Raw genomic sequence first — 23364 nt, 5'->3', positions numbered from 1 at the left:
CTTCGCATTAAGAAAGGTGGAAGGAAGGTCAAACAATTGCCAGCATGGCTAAAAAGTGAGATGAAAGAGGCTATTTCAGCTAAAAACTCTTCATTAAAAAATTGTAAGAATGATCCATCAGAAGAAAATAGGATTAAGCATAATCATAGGCAAGTTAAATGTGAGACATTGATAAGACAGGCTAAGAGAGAATTTGAAAAGAAATTAGCCGTAGAGGCAAAAACTCACAATAAAAATGTTTAAAAATATATACGAAGCAGAAAGCCTGCAAGGGAGTTGGTTGAACCGTTAGATGATCGAGGGGTTAAAGGGGCACTTAGGGAAGATAAGGCCATTGCGGAAAGATTAAATGATTTCTTTGCTTCAGTGTTTACTAAAGAGGATGTTTGGGAGATACCAGTTCCAGAGACGGTGATGATACAGATGAACTGAACACGGTGAATCTGGAAGATATGGTAGGCCAGATTGACAATCTGAAGAGTAGTAATTCACCTTGACTGGATGGCACAGAACCTAGGGTTTTGAAAGAATTAAAAAATTAAATTTCAGACCTATTTCAATTAATTTGTAACCTATCATTAAAATCATCCTTTGTACCTAAAGATTAGAAGATGGCCAAGGTAATCCCCGATATTTAAAAAAGGCTCCAGGGGTGATTCAGGAAACTATAGACTGATGAGCCTGACTTCAGTGCCGGGAAAAATCATGGAAACTGTTATAAACTATAAAATCACAAAACATTTACATAGACATGGTTTAATGGGACACAAACAGAAGTCTTGCCTCCTACATTTTATTGAAAGGGTGAATAAATGTGGACAAATGTGAACAGGTAAATGTCGTGTATTTGGATTTTCAGAAGGCTTTCGACAAAGTCTCGAATGAGAGCTTCTAAGAAAACTAAATAGTCATGGGATAGGAGGCAATGTTGTTTTGTGGATTGCAAGCTGGTTAAAAGACAGAAAACAGAGAGTAGGATTAAATGGTCTGTTTTTACAGCAGAAAAAGATAAACAGTGGAGTGTCTCAAGGATCTGTGCTATTTAATATATTTATATATAATCTGGAAAGGGGTACAACGAGCGAGATGATTAAATTTGCAGATGACACACAATTAAGCAGAATAGTTAAATCTCAAGTGGATTGTGAAAAATTGCAGGAGGACCTTGCAAGACTGGAAGATTGGGTTTCCAAATGGCAGATGAAATTTAACATGGACAAGTGCAAAGTGATGCTTATAGGGAAAAATAACCCTTGCTGTAGTTACACAATGTTAGGTTCTATCTTAAGAAGGGAATGGCAAATAAAACAATGGATGTCATAATGCCTCTGTATCACTCCTTGGTGAGACCACATCTTGAATACTGTATGCAATTCTGGTTGCCGCATCTAAAAAAGATATAGTTGCACTGGAGAAAGTGCAGAGAAGGGTGACCAAAATGATAAGTGGCATGGAACGGCTGCCTTATGAGGTAAGGCTAAGGAAGTTAGGGCTGTTCAGTTTGGAGAAGAGAAGACTGAGAGGGGATATGATAGAAGTCTACAAAATCATGAAAGGGCTTGAAAAAGTTAATGTAAATCAGTTATTTACTCTCACAGATAATAGGACTAGGGGCACGCCATGAAGTTAGCACGTAACTCATTTAAAACAAATCAAAGAGAATTCTTTTTCACTCAGTGCATAGTAAAGCTCTGGAATTCATTGTCAAGAGAATGTGGTTACAACAGTTAGTGCAACTGGGTTTAAAAAAGGTTTGGATAAGTTCCTAGAGGAAAAATCCATAAACTGCTATTAATTAATATAAAATAATAGCTTGAGATGTATTTAATGTTTGGGTACATGCCAGGTACTTGTGACTTGGTTTGGCTACTGTTCAAAACAGGAAACTGGGTTTGATGGACCCTTGGTCTGACCCAGTATGGCAATTCTTATGTTTTTAACCTATGTGTGTATATGTGTCAGAGAAAGCATGTGAGATTGAGAGCCTGTGTGTGTTTGTGAGAGAGATGTTAGGTTCCATATTAGGAGTTACCATTCAGAAAAATTGACCTGGGCATCATAGTGGAAAATACTTTGAAATCTTCTGTTCCTTTGTGTGCTGTAGGTCAAAAAAGCAAACAGAATGTTAGGAATTATTAGGAGAGTGGGAACCTTTTGTGAAAAAGAGAGAGCATGTGAGAGTGAGAAGTCTGTGTATGTGTGTGTAAGGCAGGAAGGGAAGAAGATAGTAGGAAAGAGAAGAAACAGAAAGAGATGAGTGACCCTGGAGAAAGAATTAGGAAAAGACTGATAAGGGGGAAAGTGGAATAAAGAGACCAGGACAATCTGGTTAGAAAAATGAAACCCTCATACAAAAGAAAAAAAAAAATTTTAAATTTATTTTTTTTAGGAATTGGAATATGTGCCATCTTTGGCCATGTGCATTTCTTATGTATTTGTATTTTGCTCTTTCTTTAGAGTTCCACTGTTCAGAATCTGGTTTCTCTGGCTTTCTATTTTGCTTCTGTCTGCATGTTTTGGTTTCTAATTTACAGTCCTCATTTCCATATTAGGTAAGAGTGGGTTTGTGCTCTGCCAGCGTTTGTCTGAGGGGCATTATTTCTGTTAGTGTGTATTTTCTCTGCAGGGATTTGTACCAGTCCGGCTTGTTCTCTTTGCCCAGTAGATGGTGTATTAGTGTTCTGGGGCCTGGTGTAATATTTGTATTGCTGCCTTTTATAAATAAGAGTGCTGTTTGATTCCTGAGCATTAGTGCTGCGATTGTATGGAATGACAAGCTTCTAGGTGTCTTATTTATTTATTTTTTTGCAGGGGTTTGTGTTACTTCACAAAGGGGTAGATTTTAAAACATGCAGGCCGATTTTATAACATGCATGCGTCATCGCACACCCGTTATAAAGCAAATGTTGCTTACCTGTAACAGGTGTTCTCACAGGCAGCAGGATGTTAGTCCTCACATATGGGTGACATCACAGGATGGAGCCCAATCACGGAACACTTCTGTCAAAGTTTCCAGAACTTTGACTGGCCCCTTCTGGGCATGCCCAGCATGGCACTAACCTTGCAGCCAGCAGGGGTCCCACTTCAGTCTTGTTAAAAAGCTACAGGTAGTGCCGAAAATAAAATAAGAAAACATTACGAACCCAACACCGCGGGGCGGCGGGCGGTTTTCCTGAGGACTAACATCCTGCTGTCCTGTGAGAACACCTGTTTCAGGTAAGCAACATTTGCTTTCTCACAGGACAAGCAGTATGGTAGTCTTCACACATATGGGTGAGTACCGAGCTGAGGATGTCCGAGTATGCACCAAATGTACTCAGGCGTGCAAGGCACTAGGCCTGGCATGAAATTTGGCCGAGGGCATGCTGAATTCCACCGGGCAGGCGGAAGGGTGTTGATACGTCACATTGTAAATAGTTTGCGCAAGACAGACTGGCCGAAGATGGAATCTTGTCTTCTGGCTTTGTCTAAGCAATAATGGGCTGTAAAGGTATGGAGAGAACTCCAGGTGGCAGCCCTGCTCAGGAAGCGGCACCGAGCGTGGGTGTGCTACTGAAGTTGCCATGGTCCTCACAGAATGTGCTTTAACACGGTCTCGAAGTGGAATACCTGCTTGCTGATAACAAAAGGATATGCAGTCCGCCAACCAGGAGGAGAGAGTCTGTTTACCCACAGCCTGCCCCAATTTGATAGGATGGAAAGAGACAAACAATTGAGTGCTTTTCCTGTGGACAGCTGTATGGTCTAGGTAGAACTCTAGAGCCCGTTTGTAGTCAAGGGTATGCAGAACCTGCTCTCCTGGATTGGAATGGGGCCTGGGAAAAAAGGTAGGTAGTATAATGGATTGATTGAGATGAAACTCCGAAACTACCTTAGGCAAGAATTTAGGGTGAGTGCGGAGTACTGCCCGGTCCTTCAGAAGTTTAGTGTAAGGTGGATAGGTAACTAGAGCCTGTAATTCACTAACTGTGCGAGCGGAAGTGATTGCCAAAAGGAAAATCACTTTCCATGTGAGATATCAAAGGTCACAGGCTTGAAGAGGCTCGAATGGTGGTTTCATGAGCCGACCCAAAACTAGGTTGAGGTCCCAAGAAGGGGCCGGAGGACACAGAGGAGGCTTGAGGTGAAGCAAGCCCTTCAAAAAATGTGTTACAAGGGGTTGCACTGATATGGGAACATCCCCGACACCTTTATGGAAGGCAGCTACCGCACTGACATGCATCCTGATGGAGGAAGTTTTTAGACTTGACTCTGACAAGTGTCAGAGATAGTCCAGAAACTTCATGATTGGACAGGTAAAGGGGTCAAGGGCCTGAGAAGAGCACCATGACGTAAACCTGGTCCATTTGTAAGAATAAGATTTTCTCGTGGAAGGCTTCTGCGAAGCAATCAGGACATGGGAAACTGGTTCAGAAAGGTTAAGTGGTTGAAGGATTAACCTTTCAACATCCATGCCGTCAGGGACAAGGCTTGAAGATTGGGGTGGCGTAGGCACCCGTCTTTCTGAGTGATTAGAAGCGGGTCCTTTCCCAAGGGAATGTGCCTGCAAATGGAGAGATCCTGAAGTATTGGAAACCACACTTGGCGCGGCCAGTGAGGTGCTATCAGGATCATGGTTCCCTTGTACTGATGTAACTTCACGAGAGTCTTCGAGAGAAGTGGAAGTGGATGGAATGCATATAGGAGACCGGTTGTCCATGAGAGGGAGAACGCGTCTCTTGGCTGATAGTGTTGGCTGCGAGTGAGAGAGCAGAAATGTCTACTTTGCGGTTTTGAGGTCTATTTGAGGATATCCCCATTGTTTTAAGATCGAGTTCGCTATTGAGGGGTTGAGAGACCACTCGTGCGGTTGAAAAGTGCGACTCAGCTTGTCTGCCAACACATTGTCCACTCCCGGCAAGTAGGTGGCCCTGAGGAACATCGAGTGGGAGAGGGCCTCCGCCCATATCTGAGCAGCTTCCTGACACAGAAGGTAGGAGCCCATCCCTCCCTGTTTGTTGATGTACCATATGGCCACCTGATTGTCTGTCTGGATCAGGATGACTTGATTGGAGAGGTGATCCTGAAATACCCTGAGCGCATATCTGATTGCTCGAAGCTCCAGGAAATTTATTTGGCGTTCGGCTTCCTCTGGAGACCAAGATCCTTGTGTCTGCAGATCAGCCACGAGGGCTCCCCAGCCGAGGTTGGAAGCATCAGTGGTGAGAGTTATTTGAGGGTCTGGAGCCTGGAAGAGCAAGCCTTGGAGGAGATTGACCTGATTTCTCCACCAGGCGAGAGACTGACGGAGTGAGTCGGTTACGTGGACAATGGGCGACAGGGGCTGAATGGATTGAGTCCATTCTGACCTTAGAGTCCACTGCATGACTCTCATGGCCAAGCGGGCCATTGGGGTGACCTGAACTGAGGACGCCATGTGTCCCAGGAGGATGAGAAAGTGGTGTGCAGTCGTGGAGTTCTGAGTCTGCAGCTGGTGTGCAAGAGACGCGAGAGTGAGAGCTCGCTGTCGAGGCAGAAAAGCCTTTGCCTGCAAGGTGTCCAAGTCTGCCCCAATGAACGATAAGGTTTGAGATGGGACTAACTAGGATTTGTCATAGTTGACGAGAAATCCGAGCGAGTGTGTAAGGTAAAATGTAGGGACGACAGAGCAGCTTGCTGAGGGGGAGCCCTGATTAACCAATCGTCTAGATAGGGGTAGATGTGAACACCTTGAGTCCTGAGGAAAGCTGCAACTACGACGAGGCATTTTGTGAAGACTCGTGGTGCAGACGCGAGGCTGAATGGAAGCACTTGGTACTGATAGTGCTTGGGGGCCTACTAGAAACCTCAGGTATTTGCGATGGGATGGAATTATCGCGATATGAGTGTATGCGTCCTGGAGGTCTAGAGAGCAGAGCCAGTCTCCTCTTTGTAGAAGAGGAAGAAGAGAGCCTTAGGTTACCATTTTGAACTTCTCTCGCTGGAGGTACTTGTTGAGAGCACGTAGGTCCAGAATTGGACGAATACCCCCCGATTTTTGGGGGATTAGAAAGTACCGGGAATAGAATCCTAGGCCGTGCTGAGAGTAGGGTACCGGTTCTATTTCCTTGGACTGGAGGAGGAGGGAGACCTCCTGTTCCAGAAGGATGGAGTGATCGGATGTTCTCCAAGTCGGTAGAGGTGGGGAGTCTGGTGGAATGGAGAGAATGTTCAGATGATAACCCCGAGCAATTATCACCAGGACCCACTGGTCTGAGGTGATCGAGTGCCACCTGTTGTTGAAATGGCACAATCGACTTCCCACTGGTATGTGGGGCAATGGAAGCTGGCTGCTGCTCTCTATGCAGGAGTCAAAAACCGGAAGCAGTACCTGGTAGAGGAGCTGCTTGCGTTTTTTTGTTTTCGTGTGACGAGACTGGGTTTTTTGAAACGGTCTCGTAGAATGGGTTCTAGCTGGTGGTGGGTAGGATTTCTTCGGGCGGAAGAATGACTTCTTAGAGTCCTTACGGAAGGGCTGTTTTGAAGAGTACTCAGAAGGCATCAGAGAGAGCTGTCTTAGGGTCTCATGATGGTCCTTGAGTTCCACCACCGTTCATTGAATCTGCTTGCCAAACAGATTACCTCCTACACAAGGCCGGTCGGATAATCTGTCTTGTACTTCAGGGCGAAGGTCGGAAGACTTGAGCCAGGCCCATCGTCTTGCCGAAATAGCAGCTGCAGATACCCTGGCAGCAGTGTCAAAGATATCGTAAGATGATCTGATCTCATGCTTGCCTGCCTCAAAACCCTTGTTTACTATGGTTTGGAGTTGATCTTGAAATTGCTGAGGCAGGGAGTCTGTCAAGTCTTGTATCTGCTTAAATAAGACCCTATTATATTGGGTCACATAGAGCTGATGAGGCAATTCTGGAGATGAGCATTGATCCCTGGAAGACACGGCAACCAATGGCATCTAGAAATTTCTGTTTCTTGCCTGGGGGAAAGGAAGTGTGAGGTTTTGATCTCCTTGCTCTTTTCTGGGCAGATTCTACAACCTCAGATTGGTGATCCAATTGAGGTTTGTGAAAGCCTGGAGCTAACTGTGCGAGATAGGTGGTGTCAGCTTTCCTGTTGACTGGAGCAACAGAGTCAGGATGTTCCCAGTTCTTTTTGAGGAGATCCAGAAGAACCTGGTGGATAGGGATGGAGGTTGTTTCCTTGGGAGCATCCAGAAATTGTAGCAACTCCATCATTTGATGCCTATCGTCCTGTTCCGTCTGTAATTGGAAGGAACCAATTCAGACATCTGCTTCACAAAATTTATAAAGGAAAGGTCCTCTGTAGGAGAATGCTTTCTGCTGTCAGTAGGTGAAGGTGGTGAAGGCAAATCATCGGTGTCTGGTGAAGAATCATCAGTCCAGTTATCATAGGGATCAGCACCTGCTCCTCTAGGGATCAGGGAAAGGGATGGTGGGATCCCTGAAGGTCCTGGTCTAGGCTCCGAAGGACTCGAAGGAATAACTGGAGGCACCGATGAAGTCATCGAAGGCACCGGTGCAGGCATCGAGGGCATCAATGGATGGCTCGGTGGCGCTGATGGACGTATCGGCACCGACGGACGTATCGGTGGCACGGACGTATCGGCACCACTGACAGACGTATCAGAATCGATGGCTGAGGCATCGGCAGAACTCCCGATGGAGGGATGCGGAACAGTGTTTCTCCTCCCGATGACAAAGTAAGCAGGGAGGGCACTATAGCCATCGGTGTCCCAGGGTCCATCGGTGGAAAATCGTCCATGAGCGCTTCCATCCTCGAGAGCAGCGGTGCCAACGCTGCTGGAATCAGGTCGGTGGTCAGTTCCACAATCGGTACCGGTGTCGATGCTGGAGGAACTTGGAGTCGATGTATCGCCTTGTCGATGGCCTCCTGAACCATCCGGTCCAGTTCTTCTTCGAGACCTGGAGCAAGCAGCCCCGGCTCCGGTACAGAAGAAGGAGGCAGAGGCATAGCCGGAGGGAACACCATTAAAGGCGGAGTAGCAGCTCCCGATACCCGTCCGGGTAAGGGTTGCCTCGATGACCCGGTCGCCAAAAAGGTCGGTGCCTTTTCTGGACGGGGTTTCTTTGAAGGCGGCTCGGACGATGGCGAGGTCGATGATTTCGCTCCCTTGATGGTCCGAGACTTTCGATGCCGGTGGCGATGTTTATCTCTACGATCCCCACTGTCCTGAGGGGGAGTTGAGGGTGTTAAAGGCCGAGAAGTCGTCGATGCTGGACGGTCACCGGCTGGAGGGCGATACTGGCGCGAAGTTGACGGTGACGGTTCTGATGATGTCGATGCAATAGACGGCGTCGGGGTTTGAGCACGGAAGAGAAGTTCCATCTTCTCCATTCTGGCCTTGTGAACTTTTGGTGTCATTAGGGCACATTTGCTGCAGGTTAGGACATCGTGCTCACATCTGAGACACATTACACAGACTTTTTGAGGGTCTGTGATAGACATGGTGCGATTACAGTCAGGGCACTAGCGGAACCCCGACGCCATGGCCATGAAAAAATTGAGCCGCGGTACGGTCGACGACCAGTAGGCCGCGAGGGCCAAACTCAACGGTAATCGATGGAAAACGGCTAAAAAACTTACCAGAGTACCACGGCTTGAAAAAGTTGAAGGATGGACCCTGTGGGGTAAATTAAATTTTAGTAATTCCGTGAGGAAAATTCCTGTCAGGAATCTCTGCAGATCTCCTTAACTGTGTGGCTACTGCTGTGCGGAAAAAAGAAGACTGAAGGGGGACCCCTGCTGGCTGAAGGGTTAGTGCCATGCTGGGCATGCCCAGTAGGGGCCAGTCAAAGTTCTGGAAACTTTGACAGAAACGTTCCGTGATTGGGCTCCATCCTGTGATGTCACCCATATGTGAGGACTACCATCCTGCTTGTCCTGTGAGACAATACGATACCCATATGCACGTGTGTGCCCGATTTTAATCCTCCCACTCTTTCCCTCTGTCCGCAGCCCTGCCTCTCCATCATTCTCTCCCCTCAGTTTCCCCCACTCTGTCCCTACCAGCCTTATTTTTTCTCCCGCAATTCCCTCAACCTGTCCCAACCAGTAAGTCTCATTCCTACTACCTTGTCCTCACCATTTTCAATTCTCCCACTAGACTTTCTTTCTCAGTCCTCCAACTCTGTCCCCTCAGAGGATCTCTCTCTCTCTTAATCCCATTCTGTCCCTACTAATTTTTCTCAGTCATAACATGTTCTTATCAGTCTCTGCATCTGACGAAGTGAACTCTGTCCTCAAAAGCTCATGCCTCAAACTGGTTAGTCTTTAAGTTGCCACCTGCTTTGTATCATTTTTGTTACATCAGACTAACATGGCTATCCCTATGAATACCCTACCAGTCTCTGTCAATCCAATTTGCCCTGTTCCCACCAATCTCAATCCGCACCCTGTTCCACCAGTCTCACTCAATCCTCCCACCATGCCCCCACCTCTCAATTCTCCCATTAGTATCTCTCTCAATCTTTCTACCCTGTCCCCACCAGTCTTCTCTCTCTGTCCCATCATGTCCCTACCAATCTCTATGTTCTCTCACCAGTCTCTCTGTTTCAATCCCAATTTGTCTTCACCGTTCCTCTCGCAATCTCCCCACTTCTCTCTCTCTCATCAGTCCCAGCATAATATCCTCCATTACACACAATGACGGAGGTTGAGCAGCCCCAATTTAACACCTTCCATTTCCATCCACTCGTGCTAATTTACTTTCCTACCATATTCCTTTCTTTGCCCAGTATTCCCTGAACCCTCTCTTTTTCCCTGAACTCACCATTACATTTCATCCTCATTATTCTCCTCCCCTAATTCTGCCCAGCACCCTCTCTCTCCCTGTGCCCCTTTTCTTTCTTTCTCAATCCCCGCCTTTACCTGCTCAAACCTTTTGCTCTTTTCTCCTCTGTCCCTACCTGATCCTAACCCCTTCTCTTTTCTCCTCCCCCCTGGACCCTCTCTAATATACCCTCCACTCGTACCTCTGATTGTCTGTTTCTTAAATCCGTCACCTTCCCAAACACCATTCCTGATCCTCTTTCACCCCTCTACATCCATCACACCTTTGACTCATTCTCTCTCTTCAGTCTCTTCCCTACTCCCTTCACCACCTCTTGCTTTGTTACCCTCCTTGTGCCCCCTTCACCAGCTTTGGCTCTTTGTTACTATATGTTTCTCCACACACACTTTACCACTTTTGCCTTTCTTTCACAAGCATCCTCATCTTCATTTCTGCTCACATCACAATACCATTTCTGGCTCTTTCACCAATCCTTATCACATTTGGCTTACTTTCACACATACCCTCCCCCCTCTGGCTTTCTTTTACCCTTCTACTGTCCTTGTCTCAGTTCTTCTGAGCCCCTTCTACCCTCATTCTAAGCTCTCTTGGGACCCTTCCACACTATTATCCATACAACCCTTCCTCCCACATGACTCTCATGCATCTCCTATCCCAGTATTCTCTCACTCCTTCTATTCCACCCATCCTAGCTGTGTTTCCCTCATGCCTGCTGCAGAACACATGGCAGCATAGATTTTGGGGAGAAATAAGATGCCAGATAAGTCCAATTTCCACTGATTTCAGAAAGATTACATTCAATTCATCTCCTCCCAGCATTTATCCTCTTATTCAAATCTCCCAATATGTACCCCTTTTTACTTCTCTCCCCTCACAAATATTCACCCTTCTTACACTTCCCCTCTCACCCCAGTATTCACACCTCTCACTTCAACCAATATTTTCCACTTCTTACATTGTTTCCAAGCATTTACCACCTGCACTCATCCCATTTGCCTTTCACGCTCTATCAATATTCATTCCCTTTACTTTGGCACAAATCATTCAGACCAGGTAACTCAATTTTCCCTTCTGTTGTCAGCTGAATTCCAAGTCATGGGAGCACAGTAATCTGCTGGGCCTGGGGCAGTGTCCACTCCAGCCCCTACCCTCAGGACAGCAGGACAAAGAACACCACTCTTCTTTAGACAGCAGACAGGGTGGAGGGTAGACAGACAGAATGGGGAAGTGTGGAGAAGATTGCTAACTGGCTCTTCTCTGCCCTGTTCTGCTGTGCCCTGCTCCTACCCCTCCTGTCCTCAGCTCAGTGTGCAGTGGCAGTCAAAAAGCAAACAGAATTAGGAAAATGGAAGATGATATTATGCCTCTGAATCGATTCATGGTGTGACTGAACCTTGAATAATGTGTGCTGCTCTGGTCACATCACCTCAAAATAGACCTGGCAGAATTAGAAATGTTACAGAGAAGGGAAACCAAAATGAGAAAGAAGATGGAATAGCCCCCTATGAGGAAAGGCTAAACAGGTTAGGGTTCTGGAGAAGAGATGACCGAGAAGAGATATGATAAAGATCCATAAAATCTTGAGTGGGGTGGAACTGGTAAATAAGAAATGGTTATTTACCCCTTCCTATAGAACTAGGACTAGGGGACATTCCATGAAGCTTAACATGTAGCACATTTAAAACAAACTGGAGAAAGTATTTATTTTACTCAGTGCATAATTATACTGTGGAATTTGTTGCTAGAGGATATGGTAAAAGCAGTTAGCATAGCCGGGTTTTAAAAGGGTTTTGACAAATTCCTTCAGGAAAACTCCATAAACTACTATTAGTCATGTAGACTTGGGAAACCATTGCTTATCCCTGGTTATGAGCAAGAAGGATTGGATCCATTCTTTGGGATCCTACTATTTTTGACTTGGATTGGCTACTGTCAGAGACAAGATGTTGGACTTGATGGACCTTTGGTCTGGACCCAGTATGGCATTTCTTATGTTATTGTGGCTCTTGTCCATCACCTGAGCCAGCTGCCACCAGTGTACTGTTAGGGTAAGATAGGTGTATGTAATGTTTTTATTAGTCCAGATATCGCTGGTGAAATGGCTTCTCTTTTCTAGCTTGTCCAGCTGCAAGCACATGCAAGCACTGTACTGAGAATAAATCTGTCTACTAAATGCAGTCAGGGAGGTCACTTTGTAAATGGGAGCTAACAGATGCAGCAGTCACTTAAATACCTTGTTCTCCATCAACTATAAGGGCTGCTTATCCAGGGCAATCATTTCCCCAATGCCTCCTGGCCAATGATGTGGTAAAACACTCCATCTGATCCATGGTGGCTAGTTGCTGATGTGGGACTGGGGACTGCTTGCCTGTCATCTCACTGGAACAGGAGGTTGGGCTGTTGGACTGGGAGACTGACTTTCCCTTTTTTAGGGATTTCCTACTGCTGTTGCTACTGCTAGTTTGAGCGGCAGACAGGGTCCCCAGGTTATTAGTGGTGCTCTCCCCTGCAGCAAATACTAACAGATGTTTTCTTTTTACTTGATGCAACATGCCATTGTTTATAAGACGTCCCAGTACCTTTCCTCTACTGATGGCCTTACAACAGTGAATGCACACTACAAAATGCAGATTCTCCTTAGATTTGAAGTGGCTCCACACCTCTAATTTCTTCTGGTACCTTCTCTCCCTCTCTGCAGGCCTGGATGATGATATTGGGGCTAGATTGAGAATGGACAGAGAAGCAAAAGGCAAGGGGCATCTCTCATGCTCTTCACTACCTACTCTTCCTGGGGGGTGGGGGGGTGTGCGCGGAGGGGAGCCCTTTGCCACAGCAATTTCTGCTTCCTCTACCTGCTCACTAGGGGATAGCATGCCAGTAACTAAACTCACCAAGTTCTCCTCAGCTACTAGAGTTCTATACCTTCCGAATACGAGAATCTGAATCAGTACTTTCTTGCAGAAGCTGCTTCAGACATTGCTCGGGAGGAATCAGAAAGGAATGCTGTGCTGATTTTGGCTGCTCCATTCCTATTGTCCTTGTCTCTCCACTTCCAGTGCCATCCCTCCACAGACTTGGCTTCCTCCTGCTTCACACCACAGGAATAGAATTAACAGTGGTAGTAGGCAGCACATGCCCTTTCAGCTTCAGCTTGTTTCTCAACACTGCATGTGCCTTTGAATTCCCCCAGATAAAAAAATATTTTTGGCTTGGACGAGAGAATCCTGGTGTTTTCACTGCTAGTGCTACCAAAGTTCTTGGGTTTGCCCTTTTAGATTCCGTTCCAGAAGAAGGTAAAGTTTTTCCTCTGCCTTTACCATTGTTATTAGTATCAAAGCTTTTATCACTTGATGCCATTCCCTGAGGAATGATGTAATTCAATTTCACAGTCACTAGGAGTGCCTAGAGAAAGCAAATGTTGCTTACCTGTAACAGGTGTTCTCACAGGACAGCAGGATGTTAGTTCTCACATAAGGGTGACATCACAAGAAGGAGCCCAATCACAGAACACTTTTGTCAAAGTTTCTAGAACTTTGACTGGCACCTACTGGGCATGCTCAGCATGGCACCAACCCTGCAGCCAGCAGGGGTCCCCCTTCATCTTGTTTAAAAGCTACAGGAAGTGCCGAAAAATAAAAGAAGAAACATAATGAACCCAACACCTCGCGGTGCCGGGTGGGTTTCGTGAGGACTAACATCCTGCTGTCCTGTGAGAACACCTGCTACAGGTAAGCAACATTTGTTTTCTCACAGGACAAGCAGGATGGTAGATCTCACATATGGGTAACGAGCTGAGGATGTTCGAGCATGCACCAAATGTACCCAGGTGTGCAAGGCTCTAGGACTGGGGTTGAGTTTGGCGGAGGGCATCCTGAACCCTAACGGGCAGGCGGAAGGGTGTTGGTACGTCAAGTTGTAAATAGGTTGCACAAGACAGACTGGCCAAAGATGGAATCTGGTCTTCCGGCTTTGTCTAAGCAATAATGGGCTGTAAAGGTATGGAAAGAACTCCAGGTGGCAGCCCTGCAAATGTCAGGAAGCGGCACCGAACGTAGGTGTGCTACTGAAGTCGCCATGGCCCTCACAGAGTGTGCTTTAACACGGTCTTGAAGTGGAATGCCCGCTTGCTGATAGCAAAAGGATATGCAGTCCGCTATCCAGGAGGAGAGAGTCTGCTTACCCACAGGCTGCCCCAATTTGATGGAATGGAAAGAGACAAACAATTGAGTGCTTTTCCTGTGGGCAGCTGTACGGTCTAGATAGAAAGCTAGAGCCAGTTTACAGTCAAGGGAATGCAGAGCCTGTTCTCCTGGATTGGAATGGGGCCTGGGAAAAAAGGTAGGTAGTATAATGGATTGATTGAGATGAAACTCTGATACTACCTTAGGTAAGAACTTAGGGTGAGTGCGGAGTACTGTCCGGTCCTGCAGAAGTTTAGTGTAAGGCGGATAGGTAACTAGAGCCTGTAACTCACTAACTCTGCAGGCAGAAGTGATTGCCAAAAGGAAAATCACTTTTCATGTGAGATAGCTAAGATCACAGGAATAGAGAGGCTGGAATGTTGGTTTCATGAGCCGACCCAAAACCAGGTTGAGGTCCCAAGAAGGGGCCGGGGGACGCAGTGGAGGCTTGAGGTGAAGCAAGCCCTTCAGAAAACGTGTTACGAGGGGCTGTACTGAAATAGTAATGTCCCTGATACCTTTATGGAAGGGGCTACCGCACTGACATGCATTCTGATGGAGGAAGTTTTAGACCTGATTCTGACAAGTGCCAGAGATAGTCTAGAAACTTCGTGGTGGGACAGGTAAAGGGGTCAAGGGATTGAGAAGAGCACCATGACTTAAACCTGTTCCATCTGTAAAGGTGGGATTTTCTCATGGAAGGCTTCCATGAAGCAATCAGGACACGGGAAACTGGTTCCGAAAGGTTAAGTGGCTGAAGAATTAACCTTTCAACATCCAGGCCACCAGGGACAAGGCTTGAAGATTGGGGTGGTGTAGGCACCCGTCGTTTGGAGTGATCAGAAGGTGGTCCTTTCCCAAGGGAATGTGCCTGCAAATGGAGAGATCCTGAAGTATTGGAAACCACATTTGGTGTGGCCAGTGAGGTGCTATCAGGATCATGGTTCCCTTGTCCTGACATAACTTCACGAGAGTCTTTGAGAGAAGTGGAAGTGTAGGGAATGCAGAAGAGGAAGAAGAGAACCCAAGGTTACCATTTTGAACTTTTCTCGATGGAGGTACTTGTTGAGGGCACGTAGGTCCAGAATTGGACGAACGCCTCCCGATTTTTGGGGGATTAGAAAGTACCGGGAATAGAACCCTAGGCCGTGCTGAGAGTAGGGTACTGGTACTATTGCTTTGGCCTGGAGGAGGAGGAAGACCTCCTGTTCCAGGAGGATGGAGTGGTCGGATATTCTCCATGTTGGTAGAGGTGGGGAGTCCGGTGGAATGGAGAGAAAGTTCAGATGATAACCTTAAGCGATTATCGCAAGGACCCACTGGTCTGCGGTGATTGAGTGCCACCTGTTGTTGAAATGGCACAATCGACCTCCCACTTTTATCTGTGGCAGTGGAAGCTGGCTGCTGCTCCCTATGCAGGGATCAAAAACCGGAAGCAGGGCCCGGCTGAGGAGCTGCTTGAGGCTTTTGTTTTCGTAATTGACGAGACTGGGTTTTTTGGAAAGGTCTCGTAGAACGATTTCTAGGGTAGGATTTCTTTGGATTGAAGAATGACTTCTTAGTGTCCTTCCGGAGAGGCTGTTTTGAGGAATAGTCAGAAGGCATCAGAGAGAGCTGTCTCAGGGTCTCATGATGGTCCTTGAGTTCCGCCACCGTCCGTTAACTCTGCTCGCCAAACAAGATTGTCTCCTACACAGGGAAGGTCGATAATCTGTCCTGTACTTCAGGGCGAAGGTCTGTAGACTTGAGCCAGGCCCATCTTCTTGCCGAAACAGCAGCTGCAGATACCCTGGTAGCAGTGTCAAGATATCGTAAGATCATCTTATCTCATGCTTGCCGGCTTCAAAGCCCTTGTTCACTAGGGTTTGAAGTTGATCTTGGAACTGTTATGGCAGGGAGTCTGTCAATTCTTGTATCTGCTTAAATAAGACCCTGTTGTATTGGGTCATATAGAGCTGATAAGAGGCAATTCGGGAGATGAGCACTGAGCCCTGGAACACACGGCGACCAATGGCATCTAGAAATGTTTGCTCCTTGCCTGGGGGAAAGGAAGAGTGGGGTTTCGATCTCCTTGCCCTCTTTTGGGCCGATTCTACAACCACAGATTGGTAATCCAACTGAGTTTTTTGAAAATCTGGAGCTGACTGTATTAAATAAGTGGTGTCAGCCTTCCTGCTGACTGGAGCAACAGAGCCAGGGTGTTCCCAGTTCTTTTTGAGGAGATCCAGAAGAACCTGGTGAATAGGGATGGAGGTTATTTCCTTGGGGGCATCAAGGAATTGCTACAGCTCCATCATTTGATGCCTGTCATCTTGTTCAGTCTGTAATTGGAAGGGAACCAATTCAGACATCTCCTTCACAAAATTTATGAAAGAAAGGTCCTCTGGAGGAGAACACTTTCTGCTTTCAGTAGGAGAAGGTGGTGAAGGGCAAGTCATTAGTGTCTGGTGAAGAATCATCAGTCCAGGTATCATCGGGATCAGCACCTGCCCCTCTAGGAACCAGAGGGGGACGGGGCGGTGAAATTCCTGAAGGTCCAGGTCTAGGCTCTGAAGGAATCAAAGGAGGAACTGGAGGCACCGATGAAGGCATCGAAGAGAAGTTCCATCTTCTCCATTCTGGCCTTGCGACCTTTTGGTGCCATTAGGGCACATTTGGTGCAGGTCAGGACATCGTGCTCACATCTGAGACACATTACACAGACCTTATGAGGGTCTGTTATGGACATGGTGCGGTTACAGTCCGGGTACCAATGGGACCCCGATGCCATGGACTTGAAAAATTTGAGCCGTGGTACGGTCGATGGCCAGTAGGCCGCGAGTGCCAAACTCGACGGGAATAGACCGAAAACGGGTAAAAAAAAAAAAAAAAAAACAACTTACCGGAGTACCGCAGCATAAAATGTTGAAGGAGGGACCCCTGTGGGGTAAGAAAGTTTTCAGTAATTCCGTGAGGAAAATTCCTGTCAGGAATCTCTGCGGAGCTCCTTAAACGCGTGGCTACTGCTGCGCGGAAAAAAGAAGACTGAAGGGGGACCCCTGCTGGCTGCAGGGTTAGTGCCATGCTGGGCATGCCCAGTAGGTGCCAGTCAAAGTTCTAGAAACTTTGACAAAAGTGTTCCGTGATTGGGCTCCATCCGTGATTGGGCTCCATCCTGTGATGTCACCCATATGTGAGGACTACCATCCTGCTTGTCCTGTGAGAAAAGAGTTTTTCTTTTTACAATATGCAGTATAAATATGTACTTTTTTTTACTCAGTACTCACATGCACACCAGGGTAGAGACTGGAAAAAAGGTCCCACATACACAGACTACAGTGCACAAGGCACAGATTCTGTTGTTCAAATGCGTGCCACACTGTTTGCTAACAGCTGCGCTGCTCAGTGAGATAATGTTTTCCACAGATGACTGTTTATGGAAAAAAGAGCATATACACACACATTGTGACAATCAGCTATTCCCTTTTCCAATCCAGGAATCTCACAGAGAATTAAAAACTGAAGACAACTGAGATTGCTGTTATCTAGCCACTATACTGCAGTGGTGATTGTTCAGACAAGGCCCCTGCAGATAAAATAAACCTTCTCTGTCTGCAGCACATGAAGTAAAAATACACCCTACACAACACACAGAAATCAGATTTTTCTTCTAATTCTTTGGTGATAGAGAGTATAGAATAACACTATCACTGAACACAACAGACAGATTTTTAACACAAAGTAACAATGTATGGGAAGAGAAAATAAAAAACAAAGCCCACCTCATTTTTCAATTCTCCTAGTCGCTTCCTTTCTCCTAACTCTTTTTGAAAATTTTCTTCAGCTCTGAGAGCTATAGGAACACATCCTTCCTCTGCCCTTTGCAGACATAAGTGAAGTAAGATGGTGCCTGGAAAACTTTTTTCCCAGTTTAAGAACATAAGATTTGCCATTCTGCATCAGACCAAAGGTTCATCAAGCGCAGTATCCTGTTTCCAACAGTGGCCAATCCAAAAGGTAAATAGATCCCCATGCTGCTTATCCTAGGCCTTCCCTAAGTCCACCTTAATAAAGGTTTATGGACGTTTCATCCAGGAAATTGTCCAAATTTTTTTTTACCCAAATACACTAACAGCTTTCACATATCCTCTGGCAACAAATTCCAGAGCTTAAATATGCGTTGATTAAAAAATATATTTTTTTTAAATTTGTTTTAAAATGTGCTACTTAGTAACTTCATTACAGTACCTGCATGTAATCCGCTATTTAGTTCCTGAAAAGTGGAATATAAATCAATCAACAAATGAATAAAAACTAATCATTGCATATCCCCTAATCTTTGCACTTGTTAAAAGAGTATACAACTGATTTGCATTTAACCATTCCATTCCGCTCATTATTTTATAAGCCTCTATCATATCTCCCCCTCAGCCATTTCTTCTCCAGGCTGAAGAGCCGTAACTTCTTTAGCCTTTCCTCATAGGGGAATCATTCCATCCCTTTATCATTTTCTAATTCTGCTATATCTTTTTTGAGATGTGGTGACCAGAACTGCACACAATATTCAAGATTAGGTCACACCATGGAGTGATACAGAGGTATTATGATATTCTCTGTTTTATTCTCCATTCTTTTACTAATAATTCATAGCATTCTACTTGCTTTCTTGGCCGCCGCCATACACTAAGCAGAGGATTTCAACATATTATCTATAATGATGCCTAGATTCTTTTCCTGAATGGTGACTTCTAATGTGGAATCTTCACTGCATAGCTATAATTTAGATTGCTCTTTCCTAAGTGCATCGCTTTGCACTTGTCCACATTACATGTCATCTGCCTTTTGCATTCCCAGTCTTACAAGGTCCTCTTGCAATTTAACAGTTTTAAATAAAATTTTGTCTCATCTGTAAATATGATCCTCACTTGTTCCCATTTACAGGTCATTTATAAATATGTTAAAAGTCAGTGGTCCCAGAGTATATCCATAGGGTGCTTCACTATTCATCTTTCTCTATTGGGAAAAATGATGATTTAGTCCTACTCTCTGTTTTCTATCTTTTAACCAGTTCCCAATCCACAATAGGACATTGATTCCTATCCCATGACTTTTTAATTTCCACAGAAGTCTCTCAAGAGGGACTTTGTCAAACGCTTTCTGGAAATTTAGATATACTATATCAACTGGATCATCTTTATCCACATGTTTATTCACACTTTCAAAAAATGTAGCAGACTGATGAGACAAGACTTCCCTTGGCTAAATCCATGTTGGCTTTGGTCATTAAATTATGACTAACTATATGTTCAATAATATTGTTTTTTATGATAGCTTCTACCATTTTGCCCAGCACTGACACCAGGCTCACTGTCTGTAGTTTCTTGGATCACCATGGAACACTTTTTAAAAATTGGTATTATGTTGGCAATCCTCCAATCTTCAGGTACTGCAGATGATTCTAAACATAGTTTATAAATTACTAATAGTATATTTGCCATTTAAATTTTCAGTTCTTTCAATACTCTGGGATGTATACCATCTGGTTCAGATGATTTGCTACTCTTTAGTTTGTCAATTTGCCTTATTATATCTTTCAGGCTTACAGAGATTTGTTTCAGTTCCTCTGAATCGTGACTTTTAAATATCATTTCAGGCATTTGATTATTTTATGATCATTATTGCCAAAAACGTCAACTCTCACACCAAATCCTGTGTTCCACTAAGGACTAAGTCTAACAAAGCTGCCCCTCTTGTTGATTCTTGTACCAGCTGCTCCACGAAGCAGCCATCTATTTCATTTAGGAATTTCACCTTCTTAGCAAGTCCTGATATATTTACCTAGTGAATACTGAAGTAACTGAAGTCAGTCATTATCACTCTGCTGCTAATTGTGTTAGCTTCCCTACTTTCTGTTAACATTTCATGTCTGTCTGTTCATTCTGGCCAGACGGACGGTAATACATCACGATGCTATTTTATCATACTTTTCACATGGAATTTCTATCCGTAAGGATTCTACAGTACATTTGTTTCTTGCATAACTTTTATCCTGTTTGACTCAATACCTCTTTAATATATAGTGTCACCTCCACCAATTTGCTCCATCCAATCATTATGATATAATTTGTACCACAGTATCATAGTGTCCTATTGGTTATCTTCCTTCTACCAGGTCTCAGAGATGCCAATTCTATCTACCTCTTCATTCAGTACTATACAGTTTAATTCTCCCATCTTGTTTTTTTAGACTATTAGCATTTGTATACAAACATTTCAAAGTATGTTTTTTGTTTCAATTATCAATTTGCTTAGTAGTTGAGAGGGGTCATTTGGAATCTTTCAACTCGTCTGCTCATTACCTAACAGCACCTGGGCCACTTTGGCATTCATTATAACATCTCTAATAGGAAGCCCTAATCTCCCTGTTGTGTTAGTATCCTTCAAAGATACATTATTCCACACCATGCACTCCTGAGTGACTGCTGTCTGCCAGTATCTAGCTTAAAAACTCCAACTCATTTTTTTTTGTTATTAATATTTTATAGATATTTCAAAACATAGAACAAGATTAAGGCTCATGGTCCCAGCGAATGACATAATAGAAATAAACTACAAACATCCCCCAATTCCCCCCACTCCTAACACACAGGTTACCCAAAATGTAAACTTCTGAATCATACAATAAATACAGATTACACATTTTTGCGCAACATACTAGGAGAAAGGTAAGCTGATAATCGTCGGTTCAGTGTGCTGTGGCAGTCAAAAAAGCAAACAGAATGTTGAGAATTATTAGAAAGGGAATGGTGAATAAAATGGAAAATGTCATAATGCCTCTGTATCGCTCCATGGTGAGACCGCACCTTGAATACTGTGTACAATTCTGGTCACCGCATCTCAAAAAAGATATAATTGCGATGGAGAAGGTACAGAGAAGGGCTACCAAAATGATAAGGGGAATGGAACAACTCCCCTATGAAGAAAGACTAAAGAGGTTAGGACGTTTTAGCTTGGAGAAGAGACGACTGAGGGGGGATATGATAGAGGTGTTTAAAATCATGAGAGGTCTAGAACGGGTAGATGTGAATCTGTTATTTACTCTTTCGGATAGTAGAAAGACTAGGGGGCACTCCATGAAGTTAGCATGGGGCACATTTAAAACTAATTGGAGAAAGTTCTTTTTTACTCAACAAACAATTAAACTCTGGAATTTGTTGCCAGAGGATGTGGTTAGTGCAGTTAGTATAGCTGTGTTTAAAAAAGGATTGGATAAGTTCTTAAAGGAGAAGTCCATTACCTGCTATTAAGTTCACCTAGAGAATAGCCACTGCCATTAGCAATGGTAACATGGAATAGACTTAGTTTTTGGGTACTTGCCAGGTTCTTGTGGCCTGGATTGGCCACTGTTGGAAGCAGGATGCTGGGCTTGATGGACCCTTGGTCTGACCCAGTATGGCATTTTCTTATGTTCTTATAAATTACATACTATCCATCCATGCAAGCTTCCACAATTGAATAATTGTAGAGAAACTGTAACAACATATCTCTGTATTAAGAGAAAAGTTTAAACACCTCATGAGTGTAGTTTTATATAAGATGACCATACAGCATAAAATGAACCTAAGCGATTCTGCTTGATGGCCATGAGATAGACTAGTCTATAATGACCATGTAATAAATCTAGGACTAGAGAGAAAGGTGGTGTCTGGTTGCTTTACCAATGGGAAGCATAACTATCCGAGCTGCAATAAATACCTGATGAGAGTGGGAGCAATTTTAGATTTAATTCTCAGTGCAGCACAGGATTTGGTGAGAGAGGTAACGGTGGTGGGGCCACTTGGCAATAGTGAATATAATATGATCAAATTTGAATTAATGACTGACGAGGGGACAGTAAGCAAATCCACGGCTCTGGTGCTAAACTTTCAAAAGGGAAACTTTGATAAAATGAGAAAAATTGTTAGAAAAAAACTGAAAGGAGCAGCTACAAAAGTAAAAAGTGTGCAAGAGGCGTGGTCAATGTTAAAAAATACCATCCTAGAAGCACAGTCTAGATGTATTCCACACATTAAGAAAGATGGAAAGAAGGCAAAACGATTACCGGCATGGTGAAAAGGAGAGGTGAAAGAAGCTATTTTAGCCAAAAGATCTTCATTCAAAAATTGGAAGGATCCAAATGAAGAAAATAGGATAATGTATAAACGATGGCAAATTAAATGTAAGACATTCATAAGACAGGCTAAGACAGAATTTGAAAAGAAGTTGGCTGTAGAGACAAAAACTCACAGTAAAAACTTTAAATATATCCGAAGCAGAAAGCCTGTGAGGGAGTCAGTTGGAACTTTAGATGATCGAGGAGCTAAAGGGGCACTTAGAGAAGAGAAGGCCATCGCGGAAAGATTAAATAATTTCTTTGCTTCGGTGTTTACTGAAGAGGATGTTGGGGAGGTACCCGTACGGGAGAAGGTTTTCATGGGTAATGATTCAGATGGACTGAACCAAATCACGGTGAACCTAGAAGATGTGGTAGACCTGATTGACAAACTGAAGAGTAGTAAATCACCTAGACCGGATGGTATACACCCCAGAGTTCTGAAGGAACTAAAAAATGAAATTTCAGACCTATTAGTAAAAATGTGTAACCTATCATTAAAATCATCCATTGTACCTGAAGACTGGAGGATAGCTAATATAACCCCATTATTTAAAAAGGGCTCCAGGGGCGATCCGGGAAACTAGAGACCGGTTAGCCTGACTTCAGTGCCAGGAAAAATAGTGGAAAGTGTTCTAAACATCAAAATCACAGAACATATAGAAAGACATGGTTTAATAGAACAAAGTCAGCATGGCTTTACCCAAGGCAAGTCTTGCCTCACAAATCTGCTTCATTTTTTTGAAGGAGTTAATAAACATGTGGATAAAGGTGAACTGGTAGATATAGTGTACTTGGATTTCCAGAAGGCGTTTGACAAAGTTCCTCATGAGAGGCTTCTAGGAAAAGTAAAAAGTCATGGGATAGGTGGCGATGTCCTTTCGTGGATTACAAACTGGCTAAAAGACAGGAAACAGAGAATAGGATTAAATGGACAATTTTCTCAGTGGAAGGGAGTGGACAGTGGAGTGCCTCAGGGATCTGTATTGGGACCCTTACTTTTCAATATATTTATAAATGATCTGGAAAGAAATACGACGAGTGAGATAATCAAATTTGCAGATGATACAGAATTGTTCAGAGTAGTTAAATCACAAGCAGATTGTGATAAATTACAGGAATACCTTTTGAGACTGGAAAATTGGGCATCAAAAGGGCAGATGAAATTTAATGTGGTTAAGTGCAAGGTGATGCATATAGGGAAAAATAACCCATGCTATAATTACACAATGTTAGGTTCCATA

The 23364-nt window shown here is 44.3% G+C and overlaps 1 protein-coding gene across 10 annotated transcripts in view; it reads right to left on the bottom strand.

Moving 5' to 3' along the window:
- Positions 1-23364, bottom strand: part of ZCCHC7 (zinc finger CCHC-type containing 7) — a 644974-nt gene that overhangs the window by 40490 nt on the left and 581120 nt on the right. The window contains exon 8 of one of the 10 annotated variants that reach the window (XM_029602971.1): positions 12580-12896. The exons of the other annotated variants lie outside the window; for them this stretch is intronic. Within the exon in view, the coding sequence (XP_029458831.1) occupies positions 12753-12896 (144 nt within the window). The 3' untranslated portion in view covers positions 12580-12752. Of the gene's footprint in view, positions 1-12579; positions 12897-23364 lie in introns of those variants that run through there. 10 annotated transcript variants of the gene reach the window in all.

Source organism: Rhinatrema bivittatum, chromosome 1 (genome assembly GCF_901001135.1).
Source record: "Rhinatrema bivittatum chromosome 1, aRhiBiv1.1, whole genome shotgun sequence".
In the NCBI taxonomy this organism is placed as follows: Eukaryota; Metazoa; Chordata; class Amphibia; order Gymnophiona; family Rhinatrematidae; genus Rhinatrema; species Rhinatrema bivittatum.
This window is presented reverse-complemented; position numbering and strand designations above follow the sequence as displayed.